The sequence below is a fragment of the Myotis yumanensis genome, unplaced genomic scaffold, assembly GCF_028538775.1.
Source record: "Myotis yumanensis isolate MYYU_CA2020_CCGP unplaced genomic scaffold, mMyoYum1.0.hap1 SCAF_7, whole genome shotgun sequence".
Classification (NCBI taxonomy): domain Eukaryota; kingdom Metazoa; phylum Chordata; class Mammalia; order Chiroptera; family Vespertilionidae; genus Myotis; species Myotis yumanensis.
In genome coordinates this window covers 36,626,771-36,648,343 of record NW_027223758.1, presented here as the reverse complement: position 1 = coordinate 36,648,343, position 21,573 = coordinate 36,626,771, and the positions used below count along the sequence as shown (strand labels likewise).

Sequence of the window (21,573 nt, the reverse complement as noted above, 5' to 3'; positions counted from 1 at the left end):
ACCAAGATGGGTCTGAGAGCTAGAGCTGGGTCCTGAGGGACGACTCCTGAAGCAACCCCCGCCCCACACCAGTACCACCGTACCTGGGCTTCCATTCCCTGCAGCTCTGCTCGCCGTAGGCGACTCTGTAAGGATGCCACAGTTTCGTGCAGTTCCATCAGCTCAGACTCTAGGGACTTCTGTTTTTCTTCCCACTTGGATTTCTCTTTGGGAAGAGGAGAGGTAGTGGAGCAAGGCCCATGGTTGGGGGTGGAGGAAAAGTGGGAGGTAGAGGCAGATGGACGATGGGAAACAGAATCAAAGGGGAAGAAGGCCAAGGAGAGAATTATATCGTTTCATAGAGACTTCACCCATCTGCCAGCTGCTCCTGTTTGTCTAGGCTCCTGGCTGCTTCCAGACTCACGTCTGTGTCTGCTGCGCAGCTCAAGCACTGCCTTATAATCATCCCAACAATTTCTCAGCCTGATCACATTCAGATCCTCAACTCTGGACCAGACAGGGTTGAGCTGGATGACACTGGAGATCCTTGCGAGTCTCCTACTCTAGGATTTTGCTCTGGTTCTTGGAGACTAGGGTTACTCTGCTGGCTTCCCCCATCCCTACCATTTCTGCAGAATGCACCTAACCCAGATCTATGTGTGTGTCTCTCAGGGAGACCTCTGGGATACTTTCACGACCCAGACCCACTCCCCAAGTTGTCCTCTTCTCTTCTACAGTAGAGCCTGGAGCCTCAAGATCCTCCCCTCTCCTTTCTCTTCCAAGTGGTCACCACCCTTTTCAGCCCATGGCTGTGGCACAGATACGTTCTCCCCATATTCCCCCTCCTTGGTATCTCTCAAACAGTCCTCAATCCTGCTGTTAAAGGTTAAATAATTTGGGGGACATAGTTGAAGATGAAAAAAATAAGTAACATGGATCAATGACAAAAGATAAAGAATTTAAAAATGTCCTCACAGTCCTGGCCTTGGGCTGCCAATTTTTAATCTGCAGAGAGAGAAAGCAAAAGCCTAGCCAGCAACTTCTCACTTCACCAAATCTGTTCCTCTTAATCCCTTTTGCCAGGATGGCCCTCAAAGGCCAGGGGAAGCAGAAAACAGTTCATGGGGTCTCACCCCTTTGGAGATGCCTCTAGGTATCTTCTCACAGTTGTGGGCAAGCAGTGAAGAGTGGCTGCTAGGCCTGTTTCTGCCCCTTCCGGGCTTTCTGCCTTTCCTCTCCTCCCTCCAAATCCCTGTGCCTGCCTTGAGCTTCTCACCTTCCTGGTTCTGGGAGAGTTGTCTCTGCAGATCCCGCAACTCTGTTTGGACCTGGCTCTTCTCAGCCTCTGTATCAGTGAGATGCTGTTTCAGCTTCTGTGCCTGATTCCTCAGGTCATCCTGGGAAAGAAAGGGCATGGCTAACCTCACGTTCCTCATCTCCCACAAACCTATCCCAGTCCAGGGCCCAAGCCCTCTTCTTCCCTTCAGCCTCTTTTGGGGTTTGCCAGCGGGACCTACTCTCATAATCCTGAGTTATTTACCTCTGAACTCGTATACGCTTGGCTTCCTGAGTGATGACAAGCTCTGCTCCAGCTGACTAGAGCCTAGAATCCCTTTTTGTCCCATCTGTGTCATTTGAAACAGAACTGTTGCTAAAGTTTTAGCCCAGGGTCACCTCTCCTCTCCCTAAACTCCTCCTTCAAAGCCTAACTCAGAGGTCATTTCTTCCTTCTGACCTTCCTCAAGTCAGAATGAATTGTCCCTCCTATTACCATCATGTGCATCTGTATTGATCCAGCTAATTCTATTGGTTCTGCTTTATCTTACAATGCAATTTGGCCCCTCAGCCATGTTATAAGCCTTCTTGAGGGAGCAATCAGGTCTTTCTGCATTTGTGTCCCCAGCTCAGACGAGCTGGCATATGGTGGCACTATTTTTTTATTGGCTAATAAGTTCACTATGAGATGGAATTTACAGGACATTTAGTTCAGTCGTAGGCTTAGCATGTTCCTATAAATGACAACCTCAAATCTCAGTGGTCTCAATTTGTTGTTTTTTTTCTTGAAGGTTTTGGCACCAAGAATAATTCATGGTTGAGAGGAAAAGGATACAAAATAATGTCACACATTTGTACAGGGTTTCTAGCTTATAGGGCTCACATAAGCCCCTCACTGATCTAACATTCTCAACCCTATGAGGCAGGCATGATTTGCCTGACTTTACTAGCAAAACCAAGGCCCAGAAAACCAAATGCTTTGTTCATGGACCCAGGTCATAAGTGATAAAGATGGAACTTATCCCAACCTGATCTCAGGAAGAAAATAGGTTAAACTGCTGCATGAATCTTTTCAGGGGAGGAGAGCAGGGAAACATACCCGGGCCTGCTGAGTCTTCCGCAGGTCTTGGTGGAGCTTGTGGAGGGCAGATGCCACCGCCTCAGCCGAGAGAGCCGTCAGGAGGGGCCCTCTCTTAAAGAGGATTCTCGTTCCATTTTGATCTGAATAAATGAGGCAATACCTCCTGACTTGGTTACAGTCTGAAAAAAACAGCTCTACCTCTTCAGACATGGCCTTGGCCTTCCCACTGATCCTCCTCTCCTCAAAGAAGCCCTTCTATGTAGTTCTCTCATCATGCACTGTCTGCATACCTACGTGCCAGGCACTGTGGTGGGTGCTCAGTAATGCTAGCCATCATCCAGTAGGTGCCAGGAACTGTGTGGGCTATTTTACCTCTGTAACCTCATTAACTCCTTAGAAAAGTCCTGAAAGGTAGGTACTTTTAACATCTGCATTTTATAATTGAGAGAATCAAGCTCAGAGAGGACAGGTGACTTGTGCAAGGACACACATCTAGCAAATCGTAGAGCTGGGGGCGTTCAAACTCTGGGTTAATTCCAGAGTCTGTGGCTTTAGCATTGTGGCATACTGTCTAAGGAACTGCATTCCTCTTCCTTCTCCCCAGGGAGCTAGGCCTGGCTTTGGCCCAAAGGACTGAGTTCTTGGATGGCTGCCTCACCTGGCTCAGGACCCCAGAAGGAGGGAGCAGAGTCTCCCCCGCCACTCAGCTCAGGCCTGCTCTCACAAACAGACCCCAGGGCCTGCTGCAGGACAGAACAGAGGCTGGCTAGCTGGGCCTGGGCATGGTGCCCAGGCTGCTGCTCTGCAGCCAGCGCCTCCAGCTGGCTCTCCATGCTGCGCAGTCGCAGCTGTAGCTGGGCTTCCTTGGCTTCCTGGGCCCACAAGGAAGCTCGCAGCTGCTGCTCTGTTACTCGAGATGCTTCTAGCTCCTCCAGCAGCTGTGCTTCCTGGGCCAGAAAATTAGCTTCTTTTTCTTTTACTTCTTGCTTCAGTAGTTCCACCTACAGGGAGGAAGTAGTCACCCTGAGCAGGGAGTGGATACCTGCTCCTCAGACCCTCCCTGGTCTTATACTACTCAACCCCGCACCAACCTGATCTGGGCAGGTAGGGAGTACTGCAAGGAGTACTACCCAAGATCTGACCTGCACGCCTACCTACGCACTCCTACGCGTGAGTGTAGGCTACACAAATGAGCTCTGGCTCTGGCCCCCCTGGCAACTATGCCAACTCCCTGCTATTAGAATTCTGCCTGAAACCCTGACACTGAACCTAAGAAGACCAGTCACAGTAATACTGGCTACCATTTATTGAATGCTTATTGTGTTCATGACACTTTACATATAACTATAATGGTTAACAAGTATCACCCTTGTTTCATGGATGAAGAAACTGATGCTCACACAACCGGGAAGCAGTAGAGCTGGGAGTCTAACTCAGGATCTGGGTCCTTATCTCCTGCAGTCTTCTGTCTCTCTCTTACTCATCCCCTCCTAGTTCCACCTTTCCTCCGCAACAAGGATTGAGCAGACTGAGTCCCCTTGCTGCCTACGTAGTATTCTGGAGTAATACTATGGCCCTGCTGTGTCTTGCCAAACAGACAAAGAACACTAGGGAGTAGCCATGCTTGAATGAACTAGGCCTGCATGAGCTCTGCCCTTTAGGAACAATGTTCTGGGTCATCAGGTTCGCCACAGGTGGTCAAACTCTATGTCAGGTTCCAACCCCCATCCTGCCCAGTCCTGGCTTCCTCCTCCTGCCAGGGCTGCATGCCCTGTAATAAGGAAAGAGAAAGGTCCTCTTCATGAACCAACTCTGAGCAATCATCTCCCACTCCAGGGGCAGGCTTCCACCAGGGAATGGGGCCCATCACTGGTGGGAAGTACCTGGGCACTGAGCTCTTTCTGCCTTCCCTGGGCTTCCTGCAGATCCTGGTGCAGGGAACGCAGCTCCTGTTGTCGAACAGAGTCAGCTTCTTCTAAAACAAGGAGTCTCTGTTCCTTTTCCACTAGAGACAGAGTCAGGCTGAAAAGAGAGGGGTCAGAGGGCTAAGCCATCCTCTCAGGGAATGAAGAACTACCTTCTCATCTGACTGTTCTAAACATTTAATCAAAATGGAGATAGTATTGATAATGATTACAGTGTAACAATAAAAACTTCTATTTATTGAGCACTTACTGAGTGCTCCTAAATACTTCTCGCATATGATACCCAATTTCAACTTCATAGTTTATTCTTCTCTGGGAAATTCCAGAAATATCTATATCATACCTAAAATTCAACATGTCCAATCTGCTCTATCCCCTCTGCACCTCCTCAACCACCCCTATTATGTTCCCTAGTTCAGTGAATGAATGGCACCTCCATCCACCTAGTACCCCAACTTAGAAGCCTTGATCATATTACAGTTCTCCCTTCATCCTACATATACCTAATCTATGACTACATATAACTGATTCCAATTTCCTAAATGTCCTCTAAACCCCTTCACTCCTCCCCATTCCACTCCCCTATCCTGGTTCAGCTTTAGTATCTCTCATCTAGACAACCGTACTAGTCTCCTAACTTGTCTTCCTGCCTCTAGAGTCGTTCACAAAAGGATTTGTCCCTCTACAACCTCCTACAGCCCTGAGAATACATGCCGCTTTTCATTCTGGGTGATCGGACCTCATTCCTGATGTTTTGTGTCATCACTATCCCTTCTACTAATCATAAATTGGATTATGTTGAGTTGCTGGCTTAACACCCTGCAATGATTTTCTACCAAACCTAAAATAGCTACAAACTCCTTCCTGTGACCTACGAAATCCTGAATGACATGGACTTGTCTACCTCAAGTCACTCTCTCCTCAGTCACCAGGCTCCAGTCATGCTGCACCTTCAAGTTCCCCAAATACTCCCAGCTTTGACCTGCCCCAGAGCCACTGCATGTGACTTCTATCCCTACTGCATAGAACTCTCCCACCCTTTGCATGGTGGCTCCATTTCACCCTGCAGTGGAGGAAGGACTTCCCTAACATCTAAAGTAGATCTCCCTCCCCAGCCTGCCCCATTTCTATTTCAGCATCCTGTTTCTTTCCTCCACATCATGGAACATAATCTGCAATAATTTATTTTGGGGGTTATTTGATTAATGTCTTCCCTACAAAATTATAAATTCTGTTGAAATGGGGACCATACTGTCTTGTTTATCACTGTATCCTGACCCCTGGCATGGTGCCTGGTACATATGCATTTGTCTAAATATTTACTAAGTAAATGAAGTGTAGGCTTGGAAGACAGGGTCTGTGTCCTAACCCCTTGGCTACTTGTACAGCCCACAGCTGGAGACATGAAAGGCTAGATGACCTGAGCAAAAAACTGTCAACTTCCCAGTGACCACTGGAGCGAGATAGGCAAAAGCCAGCTTCGTGGCTTGTCTAGCCTACCTGGCTTTGTCTCTCTCCAACTCTTTCTGAATTCGGCTACATTCCTGGGCCTCTCTCCGCTTCTCCTCAATCTCCTGCTCCACCAGCCTCCGGAAGTCATCCTTGGAAACCAGCTGAGACTTCAAATCCTCCACCTGAAAAGTTAAAGGCATGAGGACCAAGGGCAGGGGCCCAGAGGGAGGATGCTTCTCGCCTACAGCTTCATGGTCCTTCAAGGTTTACCTTAATCATCAGCTCATTTCCAGTGCTCTGGAGGTTCCACCAATCAATCTTTACATACTCTTCTTAACTATCCTCCTCCCCAAACACCATTCAGCTTAGTCACCTGTCTCCCAGCCTCACATATGCTAAATAAAGACAGGCACAAATAAAAATCTTTGCTGAATATAACTACACCCAAAGGCAAAGTGATGGGCAAGTGTATAGTGATTGTATTTTTTAAAATGAACAATCAGAACACCATCTGATATAGGATTTTGAGAAGGAAAAGTAATCAGAATAAAAAAAGCAATTTGGGCCCTAACCGGTTTGGCTCAGTGGATAGAGTGTCGGCCTGCGGACTGAAGGGTCCCAGGTTCGATTCCGGTCAAGGGCATGTACCTTGGTTGCGGGCACATCCCCAGTAGGGGGTGTGCAGGAGGCAGCTGATCGAGGCTTCTCTCTCATCAATGTTTCTAACTCTCTATCCCTCTCCCTTCCTCTCTGTAAAAAAATCAATAAAACATATTTAAAAACAAAAAAAGCAATTTGGTCTGGCTGGTGTGGTTCAGTGGTTGAGTGTCAACCTATGAACCAGGAGGGAAGACAAAAAGAACAACTGACAGTGGTGCTGCCTGAGAATATCTAAGTTCTGTAGTCATCACAGGAAGATTACCACCCAGAGCTCAAGGGGCCCGTGCTCAGCTCTGAGTACCCTTCCATCTTCCACTCAGCACTTCGGCCTAACCTTCTCCTCCCAAGCTCCCAAGGTTCCCCTTGTCCTGCAGGAGGGAGTGGGGCTGGGAGAGAGGAGGAGGGACCTGCTTCTGCAGGTCTATCTTATCCTGTAGCAGGGAGCTGCTCTCTCCTCGGAGGGCGGTGAAGTCATCTCTGTGCTGCTGGGATGCCTGCTCCAGCTCCCGCCGAGCCTCCCGGAGCTGGGTCTGCAGCATTCCAATGGTCTCCTGCAAAGGGAGAAGACAGCTGTGAGAAGAGGAAAGCTTTCACAGGGGCCTTGAAATTCACGCCGTAGAAATCAATAGCATATAAATACTGATTTTTTAGTTGGGGTAGCAAAAGCTAAAGCAGGACCCAGCAATCTACCTTGTGTCTGTCATGCCCTGCCACCTCAACTCCTCACCTCCTATTCCCTCTCCTCCCTCACAAAGTGCACTGGCTCACCCAGGAGTTCTCGGTCAGGGTCCCTGAATTGGCAGCAGTCCCTTAGTCAGACCATCACAACAACCTCCCGTTGCACAGCCCTATTTCTACTTCATACCCCCCCGCCCACACACACACATTAAATTATGTCCTTCTCTGCTTCCTAAGCACCAACATTTTCCCATTGCCCTTGAACAAATCCAGGCTCCTGCCATGGCTGACAAAGGGCTCCTGCCTATCTTTCCACTCACCCTGAGCTTATCATGCTGCAGCCACGCCGCCTCCTTTCTGTCCTGGAACTCCCCACGCCCTTTGCTGTCTGTCCCAGGGCCCTTATGGCGCCTATTTCCTCTGCCTAATCTACTCTTCAAATCGCTGGCTTCTTTGCTTTTTAACAGTTTTACCGAGACATAGTTCAGATGCCACACAATTCACCCATTTAAAGCGTAAAATTCAACGTTTTCAGCGCATTTACAGAGTTTTACAACTACTACTACAATCAATATTAGAACATTGTCATCACCCAGAAGAAACTGTACCCGCTATCCCTTATTCTCACTTCCAACCACGCATCTACTTCCTGTCTCTGTAGGTTGGCCTATTGTGGACATTTCCTATCAATGGAATCATACACTGTATGGCCTCTTGTGACTGGCTCTTTCACTCAGCATGTTCCCAAGGTTCATCCCTATTGTTCACGGGGCTTTTAAACCTCATGTCTCAGCTCAAATGTTACTTTCTCCTTGAGGTCCTCCCTGACCTCCTTGCCCAAAGTGGCCACTTTTGAATCAGTCTCAATTATATCACCTTATGCATTTCCTTTACAGCACGTATCACAACCTGCAATTATCTCTTTTACTTTGTGTCTGCTCCTCCTGGTCTGTCTCTGCTACTGGAAAGTAAGCTCCTTGAGGGCAGGGACCATGTCTGTCATGTTCACTGGGCGCCACACCCATACGTGATGCTGGCCGTATGTTACCACCCAGCACAGGGCCTGACCCGAAGTGCCAAAGACCTGGCCAATGCTGCATGAGTGAATCAATGTTCCCCTTTCTTCCCTGCCCAGGACCACCCTCCATACCTGCTCCTTTAACTTCTGAACCTTCATGTCCTGCCTCAGCCGTTCCAGTTGCTGGCTGGCATCTGCCAGTTCCTTCTGGGTCTGCAGCAGTGTCTCCAGGAGGGACACCCTCTCCTTCTCTGTTTCGAGCTGCATCTGTGCAGGGACAGGAGTGCAGGGCTTGTTGGATCGAGGTCACCATGCTCAGCCACTAGGCCACCAGCATATTCCAGCTATTCGATTGCTCTTCCGGCAAATGGGGTGGGGGCTGAGGGCAAAGGAAGGACTGGACCTACTGACTGAGAACCAGGAAGTGCAAAGATTGCCACTAGTTTTCAAGCTGACAGGATGTGGTAAACGTCAGCCCTCCCGCAGGAAGTATGACATACTGCCGGCCCTGCAGTTAATGCTGCTTGTCACCCAGCTCACTCGCAGCGAGTGGGTGGCGACACTCTCTTCTAGAAGCCCCTGCGGTACTGCTCTGGGGAGTGGAAAAGGAAGTGTTCACAGGCAGGGGAGCCGCAGGCTGGACATCCAGCCTCCCACCTGGCACAGGGCGCTCTCGGCCTTGGCCCGTTCTTCTTCCTTCTGGGTCCGAAGAGCCTCGGTCTCTGCCTGCTGCTCCCTCAGCCTCATTTCTAGCTCCATTTTCTCCCTCTCTAGGGTCTCCAGAGCCTTATCCAGTTCCTGCTGGTGCCGGGAGCACTCTTTCTCCTGGTCATACAAAGGAACACTGTTAGAACCAAATGGGTGAGGAGAGGTGGCAGAAGAACTAGATGAGAGTAAGTCCACTGCTCACCAGCTGTATGACCTGGTACTGCTCAAAGCCCGTTCCCTCATCTGTGCCTTCCCTATCTCACCAAACTTTATGAGAATCAAATGAGATTTATAAAAAAAATCAAATGGTACCACACATAAAAGTACTTTCTAAAGTGTAGTTATCCCTAATATAAGTTACGAGTATGCATTATTTTAAAGCAACCACATCATGGCTCTTGGCTGTAACAAGGAACTGAGGTGGCAGACTCGCTCTCTGCTGCCCACTCTCCCCTGTTCAGGGAGGCAGTTCGCCTTCCAAAAAGTCAGGCCGAGCTGAACGAGGGTGTCCCTGCATTATACAAGAGCACTAGGACGCGGCATCGGTCCTCCCAGAGGTCCACCTGTCACCAAAGCCTTCCCTGATCTCCCAGACTAACCCAGCACCCTCCGTTAGTGAAGGGCTCTGGAGCCAGGCTGCCTGGATTAGTCTTTAGTCCAACACTACTAGTGTGACCTCAGTTAAAGTCTATCACATCTCAGTGTCTCAGTTTCCTCATCTTGAAAAATGGTGATAACAACAGTGTCCTCCCTCCTAGGATTGTTAGAGCAGTGATTCTCAACCTTCCTAATGCCGCGACCCTTTAATACAGATCCTCATGTTGTAGTGACCCCCAACCATAAAATTAGCAGGATGTATTTTCATTGTTACAAATTGAACATAATTAAAGCATAGTGATTAATCACAAAAACAATATGTAATTATATATGTGTTTTCCGATGGTCTTAGGCGACCCCTGTGAAAGGGTCGTTCAACCCCCAAAGGGGTCGCGACCATAGGTTGGCGACCCAAAGGTTGAGAACCACTGGTTTAGAGGATTAAGATAAGTCGTGTAGCCCTGGCTGAAGTGGCTCCATGGTTAGTGTTGGCCTGCTCACTGCTCACCAAAGGGTCACAGATTCAATTTCCAGTCAAAGGCACACACCTAGGTTGCAGATTTAATCCCTGGCTCCGGTCCTGGTGCATGGGGGAGGCAACCAAGCAACCAATTGATGAGTCTCTCTCACATCGATGTTCTCTCTCCCTCCTCTGTCTAAAAATCAATGGGTAAAATATCCTTGGGTGAGGATTAAAAAAACAACAACAAAACTACAAATTTATAGAAAAAAAATAAGTGTGTAAAGCACTTTATTTTATTTTTTAATATTTTATATAGATAGATAGATAGATTTTTTAAATTGATTTCAGAGAGGAAAGGAAAGGGAGAGAGAGAAACATCAATGATGAGAGAGAATCATTGATTGGCTGCATCTAGTATACTACCTACTGGGGATTGAGCCCACAACCCAGGCATTTATCCTGACTGGGATTCAACCGTGACCTCCTGGTTCATAGGTCAATGCTCAACCACTAAGCCACACTGGCTGGGCCATGTAAAACACTTTAAATGGTGCTTTGTATCCAGAAAGTATTTAAAATTTAATATCTATCATCAGCAGCATCATGAATAAAATTGTACATAGGGCCCTACCTGGTTTGGTGTAGTCGATAGAGCATTGGCCTGCAGACTGAAGGGTCCCAGATTTGATTCCAGTTAAGGGCACATGCCAGGGTTGCGGTCTTGATTCCCAGTGGGGGGCGTTCAGGAGGCAGCCAATCAATGATTCTCTCTCATCATTGATGTTTCTATCTCTCTCTCCCTCTCCCATCCTCTCTGAAATCAATTAAAATATATTTTTTAAAAAATTGTACATAGGTTGAGAGGAGTGAATGAAGGTGAAATATTCTGAATGCTCCTATGTCACTCAGGAAAAAAGTAAATATACTGATTAACCTAAGGTGTTTCTTTTGTTTGCTTTTAAAAAAATATTTTTTTACTGATTTCAAAGAGGAAGGGAGAGGGAGAGAGAGATAGAAACATCAATGAGAGAGAATCATTGATCAGTTGCTTCCTGCATGCCCCACACTGAGGATGGAGCCTGCAACCCAGGCATATGCCCTAACTGGAAATTGAACCGTGACCTCCTGGTTCATAGGTCAACACTCAACCACAGCCACGCCAGCTGGGCTTAATCTAAGGTTTTAAAAAAAATTAAATTTATTGAGGTAACATTGGTTAATAACTATATAAATTTCAGGGGTACATTATAATTCGTTATCTGTGTACTCTATTGTATGCTCACCACCCAAAGTCTAATTTCCTTCTGTTACCATATGTTTGACCCCACTTGAGATTTTAAGTATATATCCTATATAATAAAAGGGTAATATGCAAATTGACCCTAACAGCAGAACGACTGGGAATGACTGGTCACTATGACACACTGACCACCAGGGGGCAGACGCTCAATGCAGGAGCTGCCCCCTGGTGGTCAGTGCGCTCCCACAGGGGGAGCTCTGCTCAGCCACAAGCCAGGCTGACGGCTGCCAGTACAGCGGTGGTGGTGGGAGCCTCTCCTGCCTCCTCAGTAGCGCTAAGGATGTCCAACTGCAGCTTAGGCCTGCTTCCCGCTGGCAAGTGGACATCCCCCGAGGGCTCCTGGGCTGCCAGAGGGATGTCTGACTGCCAGCTTAGGCCTGATCCCCCCCAGGGAGCGGGCCTAAGCCAGAAGGTGGACATCCCCCGAAGGGTCCCAGACTGGGAGAGGGCACAGGCCTGGCTGAGGGACCCCCCCCGAGTGCACAAATTTTTGTGCACCGAGCCTCTAGTTTTAAAATATTAAAGGAAACAACTAGCCCTGGCCAATGTGGCTCAGTGTTTAGAGCATCAGCCAGCATACTGGAAGGTCATGGGTTTGATTCTCGGTCAAGGGCAGGTGCCTGGGTTGCAGGTTCCATCCCCGACCCCAGTTGCCCCGTTGGGACACATGGGAGAGGCAACCAATCAATGTGTCTCTCTCACATCGAGGTTTCTCTCTTTCTCTCTCTCTCTCTCCCCTCCCACTCCCTTCCATTCTCTCTAAAAATAAATCCTATATAATAAAAGCCTAATATGCAAATTGACTGAACAGCAGAACAACTAGTGGAATGACCAGTCGCTATGATGTGTATTGACCACCAGGGGGTAGTCCTCAACGCAGGAGCCCGCCCCCGATTACCCCGCTGGTCGCCCCACAGATTGGCCCTGATCGGCCAGGCCTAGGGACCCTACCCATGCACAAATTTCGTGCATCGGACCTCTAGTAAGTAAATAAAAAACCAATGGAAATATATCCTCCAGTGAGGATTAATCAAAAATAAATACGTATTTAAGGAAACAACTAAAAGAATAAAAAATACAGTACATATCATCCAAAGCAGTAGAGAGAAAAAGAGGTAAGAAAAGACTACAACTTACTCATCCAATTTAATCCTCTAAAACAGGGGTCCTCAAAGTACGGCCCATGGGCCACATGCAAATACAAATATTGTATTTGTTCCCGTTTTGCTTTTTTACTTCAAAATAAGATATGTGCAGTGTGCATAGGAATTTGTTCATAGTTTTTTTTTATTTTTTTATTTTTTATTTTATTTTTATTTATTTATTTATTTATTTTTTAATTTTTTATTTTTCGCTTAAAGTATTACAAAGGGTATTACATAAGTGTCCTTTTCCCGCCCCCCCCCCCTTGACAAACCCCTACCCTCCCTTACCCCCCAGTGTCTTATGTCCATTAGTTATGCTTATATGCATGCATACAAGTCCTTCGGTTGATCTCTTACTCCCCTCCCTCCTGCCCCCCAACTCTCTCTGGCCTTCCCACTGCAGTTTGACAATCAGTTTGAGGCAGCTCTGCCTCTGTATCTATTATTGTTCAAAAGTTTGTAATGGTCTTTATTATCCATGAATGAGTGAGATCATGTGGTATTTTTCCTTCATTGACTGGCTTGTTTCACTTAGCATAATGCTCTCCAGTTCCATCCATGATGTTGCAAATGGTAGGAGTTCCTTCTTTTTAACAGCAGCATAGTATTCCATCGTGTAGTTGTACCACAGTTTTCTAATCCATTCATCTACTGATGGGCACTTAGGCTGTTTCCAGATCTTAGCTATGGTGAATTGTGCTGCTATGAACATCTGGTTACATATATCCTTTCTGATAGGTGTTTCTGGTTTCTTGGGATATATTCCTAGTAGTGGGATCACAGGGTCAAATCATAGTTTTTTTTTAAACTATAGTCCGGCCCTCCAATGGTCTGAGGAACAGTGAACTGGTCCCTGTTTAAAAAGTTTGAGGACCCCTGCTCTAAAAGAAGTTAAGAAAGGTGATCTCTCCTCCACAAAAGACATAAAAAGGCAGGACAAATAGCATAAGATGGTGGAAATAAATCCAAATATATACCTATAATCACAATAATAGAAAATGGACTAAATTATATAATTAAAAGACAAAAGAAAAATAGTTTTGAATTGGACAAGAATGTGTCCAAGGCATTCCTCTGCTCCCTTTCCATCCTGGGGCCAATTCTAAATCCCAGAATCCACATTTAATTCTCTGTACATATTGCAACAATGATAATAGCTAGCATATAATAATAAAGAGCTCACTATATGTCAGGAACTGTTCTTAAGTGTTTTTTACATATTATTTATTTAAGATCTAGAAGCTAGACCAAAGAAACCCAAAAGACTAATTCGAAAGAATATATGCACCCGTATGTTCATTGCAGCAGTATTTACAATAGGCAAGATATGGAAGCAACCCAAGTGCCCCAAAACAGACAAGTGAATTAAAGGTTGTGGTAAATACATACAATAGAATATTACTTGGCCATAAAAAAGAGTGCAATTTCACCATCTGCAAGAGTATGGATGAACTAGAGGGGATTAGGCTAAGTGAAATAAGTTAGTCAGAGAAGGACAAATACCATATGTTTTCACTTATATGTGGAATCTAAAGAACAAAATCAACGAGCACACAAAATAGAAATAGACTCATAGATACAGACTAATGGATGCCAAAGGGGAGGGAGGTTGAGAATTTGGATAAAAAAGGTGAAGGAATTAAGAAGTACATATTGGGCCCTAACCGGTTTGCCTCAGTGGATAGAGCGTCGACCTGCGACTGAAGGGTCTCAGGTTTGATTCCAGTTGAGGGCATATGCCTGGGTTGTGGGCTCGATTCCCAGTAGGGAGTGTGCAGGAGGCAGCCGATCAATGATTCTCTCATCAACGATGTTTCTGTCTCTCTCTCCCTCTCCTTTCCTCTCTGAAATCAATTAAAAAGAAAAAAAATATATATATATATACACACGTTGGTAGCTACAAAATAGTTAAGGGGATGTAAAGTATAGCATATGAATATAGTCACTAAAGTTGTAATAACTATGCATGGTGCCAGGTGGGTACTGGAAATATGGGGGGAACACACTGTGAAATATATGATTGCCTAACCACTATATGCCTGAAAGTAATCTACACTAATAAAAGAGAAACATGGTAATTAGCGTACGACCGCTACCCTTCCCATTGGCTAATCAGCATATCCTTATGCAAATTAACTGTCAGCCAAGATGGCGGCCAGCAGCCATGCACTGAAGCGAACAGGGAGGCTTGCTTGCTCCAGTGATGGCGAACTCCAACGTTCCCCGCCTGAATTGCCGGTCTCTCAGCTGCAACTCTAAGCAACTATGTTGCAAATATAGAAGCTAAACAAAACCCTAGAAACCGGCTTTCAGTCAGCCAGGCTTCAGCCAGCTGGACTGCAACATTGTATCAAATACAGAAGGTAAAGGCCAGAAACCTGCTTTCAGCAGCGAGGCCTCAGACCTAAAGCTGGCCCAGAATAGAAAAAAGAAAAAGAAAAAAAGGAGCAGTTGGGAGCTTCAGTCACCCGCCAGCCTGAAAACGGCCCTCAGCCCCTCACCCAGACTGGCCAGGCACCCCAGTGGGGACCCCCACCCTGATCCAGGACACCCTTCAGGGCAAACCAGCTGGCCCCCACCCATGCACCAGGCTTCTATCCTATATAGTAAAAGGGTAATATGCCTCCCGGCACTGGGATCAGCGGAGCAGCGAGGCTCCCGGCACCGGGATCAGCGTGACAGGGAGCAGCGCCCAAAACCCCTGATCGCCCTGCGGCTCTGTGAGTGACAGGGGGCGGGGCCACAACCCCCTGATCAGCCCTGCTCTGTGCCTGATATGGGGGAGCTCCCCAACCCCCTGATCGCCCTGCGGCTCTGTGTGTGACAGGGGGGAGCTCCCCAATCCCCTGATCGCCCTGCGGCTCTGTGTGTGACAGGGTGCAGCGCCCCAACCTCCTGATCGGCCCTGCTCTGTGTGTGACAGGGTGCGGCGCCCCAACCCAGCCCCCCTCCCCCCCACGGGCCCTGCTCTGTGTGTGACAGGGTAGAGCCATAACCTCTCCATCAGCCCTGCCCTGAGTGTGACAGTGGCGGTGCCCCAACCCCCTGATCGGCCCTGCTCTGTGGGTGATAGAGGTTGGCGCCCCAACCCCCCTCCACGGGCCTTGCTCTGTGTGTGACAGGATAGAGCCATAACCTCCCCATTGGCCCTGCCCTGAGTGTGACAGGGTGCAGCGCCCCAACCCCCTGATCCGCCCTGCTCTGTGTGTGACAGGGGGCGATGCCCTAACTCCCCTACCGGCCCTACTCTGTGAGTGACAGGGGGGAGCTCCTCAACCCCCTGATCGGCCCTGCTCTGTGCATGACAGGGGGGAGCTCCCCAACCCCCTGATCGACCCTGCTCTGTGTGTGACAGGGGGCGGTGCCCCAACCCCCCAATCGGCCCTACTCTGTGCGTGACAGGGGGCAGCGCCCCAACCCCCAATCGGCCCTACTCTGTGTGTGACAGGGGGCGGTGCCCCAACCCCCCAATCGACCCTGCTCTGTGCATGACAGGGGGGAGCTCCCCAACCCCCCAATCGGCCCTACTCTGTGTGTGACAGGGGGCGGTGCCCCAACCCCCAATCGGCCCTAACCTGAGCATGACTGAGGGTGGCATCGCAACCTCCCGATCCACCCTGCTCTGTGCATGACAGGGGGCAGCACCCCAATTCCCCAATCGGCCCTGCTCTGAGCCTGACCAGGGGCTGCACCTAGGGATTGAGCGTGCCCTCTGCCACCCGGGAGCAGGCCTAAGCCAGCAGGTCGTTATCTCCCGAGGAATCCCAGACTGCGAGAGGGCACAGGCCGGGCTGGGGGACCCCCCTCTCCCCCGAGTGCACAAATTTTTGTGCACCAGGCCTCTAGTTTATATATATAAAAGCCCAAGCTGCCAAACCGGTTTGGCTCAGTGGATAGAGCGTCGGCCTGCAGACTGAAAGCCCAAGCAACCATCTGACTACTCGACTAGTAGCTATGACATGCACTGACCACCAGAGGGCAGACGCTCAACACAGGAGCAGAAACTGCAGGCATGGGAACATGGAACAGACTGATGAATCTCAGAGGGAAGGGGGAAGGGGGGAGGGCGGGAAGAGATTAACCAAAGACCTTATATGCATACTAGAGGCCTGGTGCATGGATTTGTGCACCGGTGGGGTCCCTCAGCCTGGCCTGCACCCTCTCACAATCCAGGACCCCTCAGGGGATGTTGGACTGCCGGTTTTGGCCCGATCCCCACAGGCCAGGCCGAGGGACCCCACCAGTGCACAAATTCGTGCACCAGGCCTCTAGTACAAAATAATAGTGACTGTAAACTATACTTGAAAAACAAAATTTAAAAAAAAAAAGAGCTGGAAGCAGGAGTTGGTACCTTGGTAACCAGGCTAGTCTTATACATATTTCACTCTTATAAGCAGTAATATCTGGACCTAGAGTTAGCAGATGGACACTCCCTGAAGGGAGGCCTCTCCCATCCCCTAGCCACATCCACCACCTACCAATTTCTCCTGGAGCCGGTTCACCTCCTCCTCATGGGCTGAATTCAGCTGCTGCAGGGCAGTCTGCCCCTCTTGCTCAGCCTGGGCAAGCTGTCTGGCTGCTGTATCCCGCTCCTGCTCTGCCCGGTTCCGTTCAGTGTCCAGTTCCAGCTTCAAGCACCTTACTTCCCCTAAGATGCAAGGGACAGGATCTGATCTCTGAGCCTCTGCCCTCCTCCTTTTAAAACCTCCTCTTCCCGCCCGAGCTGGTTTGGCTCAGTGGATAGAGCAACAGCCTACGGCCCGGATTCAATTTCAGTCAAGGGCACATGCCTGAGTTGTGGGCTCAATCCCCAGTAGGGGGCTTGCAGGAGGCAGCTGATCAATGATTCTCTCTCATCATTGATGTTTCTCTCTCTGAAATCAATAAAAATATATTTAAAAAAATATATTATAAAAAAACTGAAAACTCCTCTTCCCTCTGGGCCAGTGTTGCTCAGTGGTTGAGCATAGACCCATTCACCGAGAGGTTGCCAGTTCAATTCCTGGTCAGGGCACATGCCCGAGTTGTGGGCTCAATTTCTGGTGGGGCTGTGCAGGAGGAGCTGATTGATGTTTCTCTCTCATCGATGCTTCTATCTCTCTCTCCCTTATCTTTCTTTTTAAAAAATCAATTAAAAACACACACAAAACTCCTCCTCCTATACCTCTGAGCAACTCCCATCCCAGAAGCCCTGAACCTGGCTAGAGAAGGACCTCTAACAGCTTCCCTCTGCCTTCCCAGCTTTCAACATCCCCATGTGTGGCCATTCCATTTGGGTTCTCACCTTGGATTACTTCCTTGGCTTGAGTGATAGTTTGAATCTGGACCTCCAGCTGCCCCTTGGTGACCTCTATCAGAGAATTTTGTTGTTGGGCCTCAAACAGACTGCTCTCCAGGAACTCCTTGGCTGAGCTGTCAGGTTCAGGAATCAGAAAGAGTTCTTACCCATCAAGCCCGTTACCCTTCCTTAAAGAGGAGTTGGGTTGTAAGTACTGGCTACTTGAAGAAGTTAGGGGGGCAATCACAAATTCATAACTCATATAGAACCCATACACTTTGGGCAGGGAACTTAGCTTGGCTACCCTTTGCCTTGAAAAGCTCTTTCTGCCCTTGGCTGAACTGGGTCTGGGTCCTACCTGAGCCCCAGTAGTTGATCAGAGAGGTCCTGCCGGTCCCGCTCCCCAGCCTGCAACCGCACCTCTAGAGCTGCCTTCTCCCGAACTAGGGCCTCCTTCTCCTGAACTTCCCGGGCCAGCACTTCTTCTTGTCGCTTTGCTTCCTGATGTAGCTGCTCCAGCTGAGCTGAGGCTGCCTCCTGCTGGTGACATGCCTGAGGGGAAGACAGTGGTGAGGTTCAGAGCACGGGCATGATTCTCTCCAGAGTTGCCCATTCATACCAAGTAGCATTAATGTATTTCTCTATCAACCCATCAAGCCCACAGACAGGAAGCATGCTCTCCTTCGCGCAAGACCCTGTGCTAGGGCTGCAAGAGACCTACCTCTAAAGAGGAGCTTTTAGTCTTAAGGAGAAGACACATGCATAATACCAGGAAGAAAGTGATCAGTGCCCTAAGAAAGGGGCTCTGAGAAGGGAGATTATGTGTAATTATTATGGCAATGAGAAGTGTGGTGGAGGAGAAAGATGACCTTTGAGGCAGGTCATTGGTTCAGAAAAAACGTTGAGCCCCTGATATGTGTTAGACACTGTACTATAAGCTGGAGGAACAAAAACAAATAAGATATAGTCTTGCCTTCAAGGAGCTTGTGCTCTGATGGTGGAGACAGGGAAACAGACAATTATTATATAGTATGAAGGTGTGGTGTTTGAAATGTGCACAAGGTACTACCAGAGCATACAGGAGAGGCACCTAATTCAAACAGGGGTGGCGGGGGGAGTGGGGGGAGTGTGGGGAATCACTGAAGGATTCCTACAGGAATTCTTTTTAAAAATTGGAAGATATACCCCAAACTAGTAACACTGGTCATTTCTAGGAAGTAAGACTTTATCACTTTCTCAATCATCTCTGTAGTGTTTTGCAGTGAGCATGTATTATACCTTAATGTGACGGTATGCATTTTGTCTTCTTACCTCGCTTAGTTTCTCTTGAAGTTCTTCCTTCTCTTCTTGGATGCCCCTGAGATCTGCCTGCAGCTGAGCCCCCGTCTCCTCCGCTTTCTGCAGCTGGGCCTCCAGGTGAGTGTTCTTTTCCCACAGGGCTTCCCTGCTCCTCTCCACCTCTGCCAGGCCCACCTGCAAAGTGTTTCTCGCCTGCTCTGCGGCCTCCATTCTGCTGCACACAGACTGGTTCTCCTGTTCTAACTACTGACCAACAAGGGAAAGGCATCAAAGACAAGTGGTTAGTTTAGCGATCAAGTACTGAGACAGAAATCCAAGTGAGATATGACTCTAATCTCCAAAGATGAACACAGGAGTGCTTATAAGAGAGGGAGACAATGCATTCATTTGATCTAGTGCCTATATTCCAGGTATTAGATGGACTGATGCTTGGGATAGAGATAAAAAGGCAAAATATTATTCTCAAAAAATTCAGAATAAGAAAACATCAAAGATTTCTGGGGCTCAAGGGAACAGGTAGTAAAGAGACATGCTAAATTTGTAACCCATACAGAAGATGCTTTGAGACTTAGGCTCTTCAGCAAATCCTTTTCTGGTGATTGCTGGTATCTTATGCAACAGGAATAAAAACCTAGTCTTCCTGAATGAACAAAATAAACTGATGAACAAAATGGGTCCAAAGACATGGATTCGTGCCGAAACCGGTTTGGCTCAGTGGATAGAGCATCGGCCTGCGGACTGAAAGGTCCCAGGTTCGATTCCGGTCAAGGGCATGTACCTGGGTTGCGGGCACATCCCCAGTGGGAGATGTGCAGGAGGCAGCTGATCGATGTTTCTAACTCTCTATCTCTCTCCCTTCCTCTCTTTAAAAAATCAATAAAATATATTTAAAAAAAAAAAAAAAAAGACATGGATTCGTGGAAAAAACTGACAGATCTGAAGGGAACAGGGGAGGGGGGAAGGGGAGAGATTAACCAAAAACATATATGCATGTATGCATAGCCCATAGACACATACAATAATGTAGTGAAGGCCTGGGTGGGGTGGGGCTGGGTGGAAGGGGACAATGGGGAGGAATCGGGAGACATCTGTAATACTACCAACAATTTTAAGAAACCCTAATCTTCCTGTGTTTGTGATGTTTATTATTTAAGATCCTATATGGGTTGAGATCTAGAGGTGTCATTTCATTTGTTTGCTAATAAATTGTTATGCTAATAAAAATAAATTAAATAAATAAAAACCTAGCCTTCCTTCCTGAGGGCACGGGCCTCTTTCCCCGCCCTGGTGATTTTACCCTAAAGCCCAAAGGCGGTTCTGCTGTAGGTGAGGGAAAGGAGTAGTTTAAAGGCTAAGCCCAGTCCTTATAGTCTGCTCTCTGCACCATAAATGCTCTTTCTGCTCATTTCAGGATTACATTTGGGAGCTGATCTGCCTTGAGCTGATCCATTTAAGGACTCTTCCTTGTCATGGGCAACAGCTGCTTCTGTCACTGGCTTACCCTCAGTTGGGCCCAGCCCTACTCCATTTATCAGAAAAAGCTTCCCTCACCTGGAGAAGCTGCTGGTTCAGCGCGACTTTATCTAAGGCCAAAGCCTCGTTTAAGGCGCTGAGCTTGGCAGCTGCAGCCCGAAGATCAGCTACTTCAGCCTTCAGGCTGTTCTCAGAACTCGACAGCTCTGCAATGGACTGTTCGGCCTAAAAACAAAGAGAGTCAAAGGGTTTCCTACTTCCAGTTTTCCTGCAACAGCTCACAGCTCACATCCCCAACACCTGCTGCTTTCCTTGCAGAGATTAGTTAACACTCCATTCCTTCCCTTACAGTCTAACCAAGTTTTCCATTCATTCATTCATTCATTCATTTCTTCATTCACTGAGGAGTAAGAGGAGCTCACAGTATAGAGGCACAGACAGCGGGTTGTAAACAACTACAACTGGAATGACATCATAGACAATGTAAGCCAAAGTGCTTTGGGAACCCAAAGAAAGCACCGCTTCAGTTTGGGAGAATCAAATATGCTTGGAGAAGAGCTGACCATTAAGTTGGATACTGAGATAAGGAACAGTTTGTGGTTAAAAGGGGAGGAAAGAAGCAGTTAGAGTCATGAAAGAATTAGAGTCATGAAGTATTAGAGTCATGAAAGAACATGGTGGAACTGAAATTGCAATTCATGCTTTGTGGCAGGAGTAAAGGCATATGAGGAGCTAGGACAGGGATTTGGAATGAAGGGGAGGCTAGAAACAGTTTGAGGCAGATGGCAAAGGGCTTTGAATGCAGATCCAAGGAGCTAGGAAGGCATTAAATTGTTTTAGAAAAGAGACTGACATATTTATACTTCAGAAAACCATTCTAACTCTGAGATAGAGAGTATATTGGCAAGGAAAGAACCCAAAAGCACAGACTAGTGATTGAGGCAAAAAATATAAAGAATCTGGCTTGCAGGGTGAAGAATGAGGTGAGGGGGAGGCCTACGCACCCTTGCCAACGCTGCGGTCACTTCGGTTTGCTCTTGCCTCAGCAATTCCCCTTCCAGGCGACTTGACTCCAGGTTTTCCCGAAGAGTGATCAGTTCACTGAGTGATTCTGACTGCTTCGCTTCCAGGCCGGCCAGCATCTCCTGACTAAGGTGGGAAGGAGATGGGGCTAGAGGAAGTCTTACGGAGTGGCCATGTGATAAAAGGTAACAGGAATATAATTACCTTTGCTATGCAAAA

At 47.9% G+C, this 21,573-nt stretch overlaps 1 protein-coding gene across 7 annotated transcripts in view; it reads right to left on the bottom strand.

Annotated features, from left to right (window-relative positions):
- CEP250 (centrosomal protein 250) overlaps window positions 1-21,573 on the bottom strand; it is a 47,822-nt gene that overhangs the window by 9,443 nt on the left and 16,806 nt on the right. For 5 of the 7 annotated variants that reach the window (XM_070420203.1, XM_070420202.1, XM_070420204.1 and 2 more), the window contains 15 exons: window positions 21,336-21,480; window positions 20,410-20,556; window positions 18,871-19,101; window positions 17,918-18,111; window positions 17,566-17,693; window positions 16,760-16,929; window positions 8,726-8,893; window positions 8,201-8,335; window positions 6,780-6,923; window positions 5,761-5,894; window positions 4,219-4,357; window positions 2,994-3,336; window positions 2,354-2,475; window positions 1,256-1,376; window positions 84-205 (listed from right to left, as the gene is read on the bottom strand). In XM_070420203.1, the coding sequence (XP_070276304.1) occupies window positions 84-205; window positions 1,256-1,376; window positions 2,354-2,475; window positions 2,994-3,336; window positions 4,219-4,357; window positions 5,761-5,894; window positions 6,780-6,923; window positions 8,201-8,335; window positions 8,726-8,893; window positions 16,760-16,929; window positions 17,566-17,693; window positions 17,918-18,111; window positions 18,871-19,101; window positions 20,410-20,556; window positions 21,336-21,480 (2,443 nt within the window). Of the gene's footprint in view, window positions 1-83; window positions 206-1,255; window positions 1,377-2,353; window positions 2,476-2,993; window positions 3,337-4,218; window positions 4,358-5,760; window positions 5,895-6,779; window positions 6,924-8,200; window positions 8,336-8,725; window positions 8,894-16,759; window positions 16,930-17,565; window positions 17,694-17,917; window positions 18,112-18,870; window positions 19,105-20,409; window positions 20,557-21,335; window positions 21,481-21,573 lie in introns of those variants that run through there. The other 2 variants (XM_070420206.1, XM_070420208.1) reach the window with 2 other exon arrangements.